The 7,837-nt window shown below is 36.8% G+C and overlaps 1 protein-coding gene across 2 annotated transcripts in view; it reads right to left on the bottom strand.

The window, feature by feature from the left end:
* Positions 1-17: 17 nt before the first annotated feature.
* kdm7ab (lysine (K)-specific demethylase 7Ab) overlaps positions 18-7,837 on the bottom strand; it is a 35,325-nt gene continuing 27,505 nt past the window's right edge. For both annotated transcript variants that reach the window (XM_073868663.1, XM_073868664.1), the window contains exons 15-20: positions 7,461-7,561; positions 6,679-6,834; positions 6,330-6,474; positions 4,468-4,535; positions 3,972-4,236; positions 18-2,981 (exon numbers count right to left, since the gene is read on the bottom strand). In XM_073868663.1, the coding sequence (XP_073724764.1) occupies positions 2,893-2,981; positions 3,972-4,236; positions 4,468-4,535; positions 6,330-6,474; positions 6,679-6,834; positions 7,461-7,561 (824 nt within the window). In that variant the 3' untranslated portion in view covers positions 18-2,892. The remainder of the gene's footprint in view (positions 2,982-3,971; positions 4,237-4,467; positions 4,536-6,329; positions 6,475-6,678; positions 6,835-7,460; positions 7,562-7,837) is intronic.

Genomic DNA, 7,837 nt, shown 5'->3' with positions numbered 1-7,837 from the left:
TAACACTCAGAAACATATGCAATCATGTAACTTTTAATATTTACAGGCCACATTGTACAACTGAAAATTCAAATTGCCATAGCTGTGAATTACAGTGTCACAAAATATTCAACAAAAATATACAACCATTTAAAATTTAGGGTAAAGACACATTATAAACAAAGACACTTAATTGACTGCAAGACCAAAAATGGCAAACACAACCGAGAAAGCCAAATAAATACTGTACAAGTACTGCATGGTACAAACCCTGCCTGCAGGCCAGCAATGTTTTGACTTATTTTAAGCATATTTAGTTATGGTGTTCTGTTGAGCAAAATAGTAACAATGACAAAACAAACAGTTTAGTGTAACAAAATAATGCAGGACATGGTTAATGCAGTGCAGTATTTGTGAGAAAAACAGAACAACCTCAACAAAAAACATCTCACATCAAACAATGTCTATGCAACAATGTTTCAACTGCAACACTTTGGCCTAAATCCTGGTCAGACGAATAGCACCATAACAAACTAGATGTGTTATTAAGGAGAAAAACAACATGTGCTACATTGGTGGCCTAATGGTTTTATCCGTATTATCGATCAAAACGAAATATTTCTTTATTAAAAATTTTAAGATGACAAACACAGCATTAAGATGTCAATGTCCGAACATTTTTAGTACATACTCCACTATATCTCACAATGAAGTCATGTTCTAGTTGTCATCCCATGTTGAAATCTGTCCATCTTTTGGTTGACTGAAGCTTTTCTGAGCCCTTTAAATAATATCAAAGCTTTCTGTCAATAAACGGTCCCCATGTGAGCCCTGAGCTGCCATTCCTATATCTTAAAGAGACACTCCACTTTTTTTGAAAACAGGCTCATTTTCCAGCTCCCCTAGAGTTAAACATTTGATTTTTACCGTTTTGGAATCCATTCAGCCGATAGCATCGCACTCAAAAATTTGTTACACATGCCCCAAATAGTCCCCAGCTATTAAAAGTTACAAAGGGGACTATTTTCGGGCGTTTAAGTTTAAAATAGGAAAAATATCAAAACTCTTATTTTTGACAGCCATGCTAATGGTCTAATCAGATTCAATGCATTATGCTAAGCTATGCTAAAAGTGGTACCGCCAGACCGGAGATCGGCTAAATGGATTCCAAAACGGTAAAAATCAAATGTTTATTTTCAAAAAAAGTGGAGAGTCCCTTTAACATGTCATTTTAGCAGCAATTGAATTGAATTCATTCCAAAAACTATTGGAAGCCTATGAAATGTGTTATTGCCAAAGTGTTTTAAATAAAACATAAAATAGGAAGACGGAAAGGATGATGTATAATAAAAAATGTATCATTTAAAAAAAAAAAGTATACCAAAGACAGCCAGACATACACTGAAATGTTACAGGCGGATCAGATAAGCATTTTTTTTTTGCTGCTGGGACACCATAAATAAAAGTAAGATTTGATCACTACGATTTTTTTGGCATTTATCAAAGGAAATCCAACCTTGAGCTCTAATTCAACAATTACCTGAGGTCTTTCACACCGAACAAAGAAAACTACCCTTAAAATTACACACATATAATCTTACAAAACATGAGGCTGTCGACGTTTCTCAACAGACGTTTTTCATACAGACTGTTGGTACAATTGCAAAAATTCTCTCTGTCAATTAAGACTTATTACAAAAATAAATACTCTTTCAATTCTTTGTAAAAACATGAGTAGCCAAATGTAAAAAGGTACAAATTTTCCCACACTTTGTGGCCATCTTAAATGTCTTTTTTTTTCCCCAACCAAAACACAGCACCATTTCAAAGAGTGTTTTAGACTTGACGAGACAGCGAAATGTTATACAGAAAAAGATGAACTTTGATCTTTAGAATAACAGTAAAAACAGGTGAAGGTGACACTGTTTTATAAGCAAGCTTCACCATTTGTTTTCTTTTTTATATGAAAAAAGAGACCTTAAAGTAATAAAAAAAATTGATGTAACATAACACAAGGTGAATATTTTGGGCAGGCCTTCTAGTTAAATATTTGCTTGTTTTTAACACATGCAGCTAATATACCAAGTTTCAGCAGATTACTTTTGTTCATATCCACAATGCAATACAGAAATGGCTGATATTTTGAAAAATGGTCACCAGTGGCTGCCCCAAATATCCAAATTATAATCCTTATAAACAACAAACCTAAAAATGCACCGTTCTCTTTCATTCATAATAAATACATCCATTAATAACAATATGAAACAGTTTGGGGGAATCAAGCACCAACATGAAGTGTAATAAATTAAAAGAAACTTGTTTCTTTTTTTGTTGCCCATGGGTACACTTGTTTCATTTGATTGATGCATTTGCATCAAGCGTCATTTAGGTGTCAGTCACAGAATGCCCACTAGGTGGCAGTAGAGCACCAAATACATCCACACCAGCCAGGGCTTATGATAAACACACACACAAAAAAACAGTTTTGTAATCTAGATGCTGGATTAATTTCGGTCAAAAGCCTTGAATGTTTTTGAACATTTCCTTTTCTGCCTAGTTTGCTAGTCAAGCACCTTTATGAAATCATTTAATCGCTCAATTGACATCTTAGATTGAATTAAATGTTACATCCTTGAAGTGATTGTGGACCACGGTCTGAACAGACAGAATTTGGAAAAATTTTCTGGTGGCCACCTTTAGAAAAAATTATATATATATCGTTCAAAGCTTATTTTGTCAATAATGAAGTGAAGAACCACGCTTTCTGTTTGCTTTTGTTTGTGTAGAGTCATGCACACTGTATACCCTGTCACCTATAAAACCCACCCGAGTCAATATCAGTGGTTGTGTGAATGTACTCTCATAGGCGCACAAACATCTCACGTTTAGCATCCTAAATCTTCACCGGGGGATCTACACAAAGAAGGATTTGTGTCTGCCCAGTTTGAGAATCTTGCCCAATCGCTGCTTGGCTGTAGCCATTCCTTTCTTAGGACGTTTACCTAAATGGAAATCACAAAATGTTAAAAACTCAAAAGGTGATATCTTAAAGGATTAGTCAATTTTCTTTAAAAAATCCAGATATTTTACTCATCACCACGTCATCCAAAATGTTGATGTCTTTCTTTGTTCAGTCGAGAAGAAATTATGAATTTAGAGAAAAACATTCTAGGATTTTTCTCATTTTAATGGACTTTAATGGACACCACCACTTAACAGTTTTTTCAAAGGACTATAAACAATCCGAGACGAGGCATAAGGGTCTTATCTAGCGAAATGATTGTCATTTTTGACAAGAAAAATAAAAAATATGCACTTTTAAACCACAACTTCTCGTCTATCTCCGGTCATGTGACGCGCCAGCGCGACCCCACATAATTGTGTAGTGACGTAGAAAGGTCACGTGTTACATATATGAAACGCACATTTGCGGACCATTTTAAACAATAAACTAACACAAAGACATTAATTAGTATCATTCAACATACAACAACGTCGGAACGGTCCTCTTTCTCCACACTTGTAAACACTGGGGCGTAGTTTCGATACGTTATCCGTGACCCCTTGATGACGTATTGCGTGAGGTCGCGCTTGCGCGTCACAGGACCAGATACAGACTAGAAGTTGTGGTCTCAAAGTGCATATTTTTTATTTTTCTTGTCAAAAATGACAATCATTTCGCTAGATAAGACCCTAATGCCTCGTTTGGGATCGTTTAGAGTCCTTTGAAACTCAGTAAAAAAACTGTTAAGTGTTGAATTAAGTGTTAAGTGTTGGGGTCCATTAAAATGAGAAAAATCCTGGAATGTTTTCCTCAAAAAACACTATTTCTTCTCGCCAACCCGGTTGGGACATAGAAGGGGGTGCGCAGGAAAAAAAGTTTGGGAACCCCTTCTCTAGAGGTAAAGAAATTTCCCCTTGCATCTATACAAGAGATCAGCGTGGTGTATTTGTATACATGAAGCAATAGATATTAAATCAAAATCCATTACCTTTGGTGGCCTGATTGCTGACTGGTGGAGGATTTGAGGCGGGTCTTTTGGTGGGGTGCAGGGGTGGTGAGAGTGACGTCTCACAGTATTGGTATCCCATTGTTGGGCTTTCTCCGTGTGCCGGGGAGTGTGTGCGACTGCTCCAGGCTTCACTGCTGCTGTTGCTTCCACTTCCCTGACTGTCTATGAAGTTATTATGTTCCTGGATCCTATGCTTGAGTTCGGCATGAAAATCTCCTTCCGAATGCTTGCGCTCCCTGAACTCCTGATGGACAGAGAGAAATATAAGTGACTAAACAAATTTCAGAATGAAACACTAGCTGAATCACAATTTGCTTTGTATATAGTATGCAGATCATGGTATAATGAAGTTTTTTTTTTTGTGCTAATATTACTTTTGCGTTGCAAAAGGTAGCTTTAATGTACTGGGCAGATTACACAAACGTAGTGATGATTAAGCACTGGTTTGAATGTTATCTTCATCCGATTGGTTTACCTTATTACTGAGTGAAGAGTTGCTGTCAGAATCCTGGTTCTCCTCTTCTGATACAACCTCCTTTCTATCTGTGATTAAAAAAAAACAGGTCAAACAATGAGATTAAAGGTGCCAAAGAATGCATTGAAGTGTTGATGTCATCCAAAATGTTGCTGTCTTTCTTTGTTCAGTCGAGAAGAGATTATGTTTCTTGATGAAAACATTGCAGGATTTCCCTCACTCCAATGGACCCCAACAGAGCCCAACATCCAATACTTAACTCAACACGCAACAGTCTTTTTCAACGGAGTTCCAAAGGACTACAAACGATCCCAAACGAGGCACAAGGGTCTTATCTAGCAAAACGATTGTCATTTTTGACAAGAAAAATAACAAATATACACTTTTAAAGCACAAGTTCTCGTCTAGATCTGGTCATGATGCGCCAGGTGACCCCACGCAATACGCCATGACGTCAAGAGGTCACAGAAGACGAACGCGAAACTGTGTTTACAAGTGTGTTGAAAGAGGACCGTTCCTACGTTGTTGTATGTCAACTGATACTAATTAATGTCTTTGTGTCAGTTTATTGTTTACAATGGTCCGCAAATGTGCGTTTTATATATGCAACACGTGACCTCCCTACGTCACTACGCATTTACGTTAGGACGCGCTGGACCGGACCTAGACGAAAAGTTGTGGTTTAAAAGTATATATTTTTTATTTTTCTTGTCAAAAATGACAATCGTTTCGCTAGATAAGACCCTTATGCATCGTTTGGGATTGTTTATAGTCTTTTGAAACTCCGTTGAAAAAAACTGTTAAGTGTTGAGTTAAGTGTTAATTGTTGGTGTCTATTAAAGTCCATTAAAATGAGAAAAATCCTGCGATGTTTTCCTCAAAAAACATAACTTCTTCTCGACTGAACAAAGAAAGACATCAACATTTTGGATGACATGGTGGTGAGTAAATTATCTGGATTTTTCTTTTAAGAAAATTGAATATTGCTTTAAGTGCAAAAATGATCCAGAGACAGTTTTACATGTCCATGTACAACCCTAGGATTTACCTTTAGAATGAAATGGTCTATTATTACCTTATTTGAAAGGGTCATGAATAATAATTTTGAGCTCTGCTCTGATTGGCTGTTTATTGGAAACAATCGCATTATTGGTGTACATGTAAACGTAGTCATTGATGCTTTCCAATCTCATAATTAGATTATAAAACTTGAATTTGACATGTAAAAAAAGAATAAATGAAAAGTTTGGTTTCAAAATGCAATAAACGGCATTTAAAAAAAATGACTATTGTATCAGGTCAGTATTAAAAAGTAAATTCTCTATTTTATGCAAAATCCAATATCCGCCATGTTATTTTGTCATCTTTTCTCTCTTTTTTCCCAAAACGCAATAAACGCCACTCCTCCTTCTCTGCAGAATGCAATAAATCCGCTCAACAAATCAAAGCGCACCATTCCACGAATTGTAAATAATATGTTATTTTTTTAATCAGTGTATACCATTAGTCAACTAAATGAATATAACATGGCAAAGATGAATGCACATTTATATATTGATTCAATAGATTTATAGCATTTGGAAAAAAAACTTGTCATGGATTTATTGCATCTGTTTTTATAATAAATCTTTAAAAAAATCTAATTATAGATTTGATTTTTTTTATTTATTATAACCTAAAGATGCTATGTGAAAGTTTGTAACGAAAAAATAGTGTTTTTTATCTGTCACTTTCTTGGTATAGAAAACACGTTTTTACCGAAATGTGTCAAAATGGATTTATTGTGTTTAGGAACCAAACTCTTCAAATTATACATTTTGTTTTTTCAATGTATCCTATGGTTGCAAAGCATGAACTCTTACTGTAGTCAGGAGAGGAATGGTTGGCTCTAGACCACCAGGACTCCTGCGAGCTGGTGGGATCTTCTGATTGGTTAGAATACAGCAACCCGGCCATAGTCAACATCCCCTGGATAGCATCATCCTCTGCGCTCGGCGAGGATTCACTGCAGATATGGTCCAAATACACCATTTCAAAAAGGCTTTCAAATCAATACATGGCTATATGTTGAAATATGTTATGCATCTAACTATAAGTCAACAGACAACGCAGAAGTAAAATGCATTTGTGCCTTTATTAGAAAAGGGGGGACAGGTTGAGAAAACCTCAAACTCAGGTGGGCAATAATACTAATGACAGTATGCTCTCACTTTTAAGACATTTTTCAAAGTGGCCAAGTCTCTGTCTGGAGTGAATCGTATCCATCGTAAAGCTGGAGCTACTTTTGCCTTCATTTTGGTCGCCTCTCTTTTCATCATCATCTTCCTCTGATGAGCTTTCCGATTCTTCCTCAGAGCAAATCTTTCTCTGTATAGATAAGATGAGAAGACTAATAAGTGACACAATCACAGCCAATCAGAATATATTTATTGTTTAATGCACAGTTACGCCGTAGGCAATGCCGGCCGGTGACTTCTTTTTTGAGGGCGCACGGTGCGAAGTTCGTCACAACATGTATTTAGCCCGTCGTGTTTGTGGTCGTCATTTCAAATTGTGTGTTCAGCGCAGCATGTGTGAACCATGTGCATCATGTTTTGTCAAAATACATGCCTGCTGCACACGTGTCTAAAGGGTTTATGATAAAAGTGATGCTCGCGGTTGCCAGATACTCGCTTAATCTCTTTAGTTTATTGTTAAGTGCGTGTATTTTGTGAACGTGAGCGTCTTTTTTATCATAAACCCTTTCGTCTTGTCACGTATTTTGAGAAGACGCATGATGCACATGGTTCACATGACGCAACGAACACATATTTTGAAATGACGAGCGGCACACGACACTCCGAACACATATTTTTAATTTGCGCCTCTCGGAAGAGAAGTCACCAGCCGCCACTGGTCCTAAGTCAGGATGAGATTTTATCCTGGATGAGGCTAACAAGCTACCCTTATGTGGTTAGGAATATTCCTACGCTTGGGTTAAAACTGTAACGCACCCGTTTGGTGTACTTCTGATGTACTTCTGATTCTGAGTCTGATGAGACATCTGAATGAATCGATCTTCTGTACCTGACATCTGAACTCTCTTTTTTAAAATCTGTGGATAAGAACAGAAAAATATTTTACAGTTAATGACAGAGACAATAGGTTTAACAGGAATCAGAAAAAAAATCTGAATATATTCATACAAAAGACAGTATTCAAATGCAGTGGCGGCCGGTGACTTCTTTTTTCGAGGGCGGTCGATGTATGTAGCCTGTCATGTGTGTGGTTCGTAATTTCAAAATATGTGTTCTGCGCGTCGAGAGATCCTGTGTGCATTACGTGTTTTATCAAAATAAGTGCCTGCTGCAGACGCGTCCAAAGGGTCTAT

This window comes from Misgurnus anguillicaudatus, chromosome 6 (genome assembly GCF_027580225.2).
Source record: "Misgurnus anguillicaudatus chromosome 6, ASM2758022v2, whole genome shotgun sequence".
Classification (NCBI taxonomy): Eukaryota; Metazoa; Chordata; class Actinopteri; order Cypriniformes; family Cobitidae; genus Misgurnus; species Misgurnus anguillicaudatus.
This window is presented reverse-complemented; position numbering and strand designations above follow the sequence as displayed.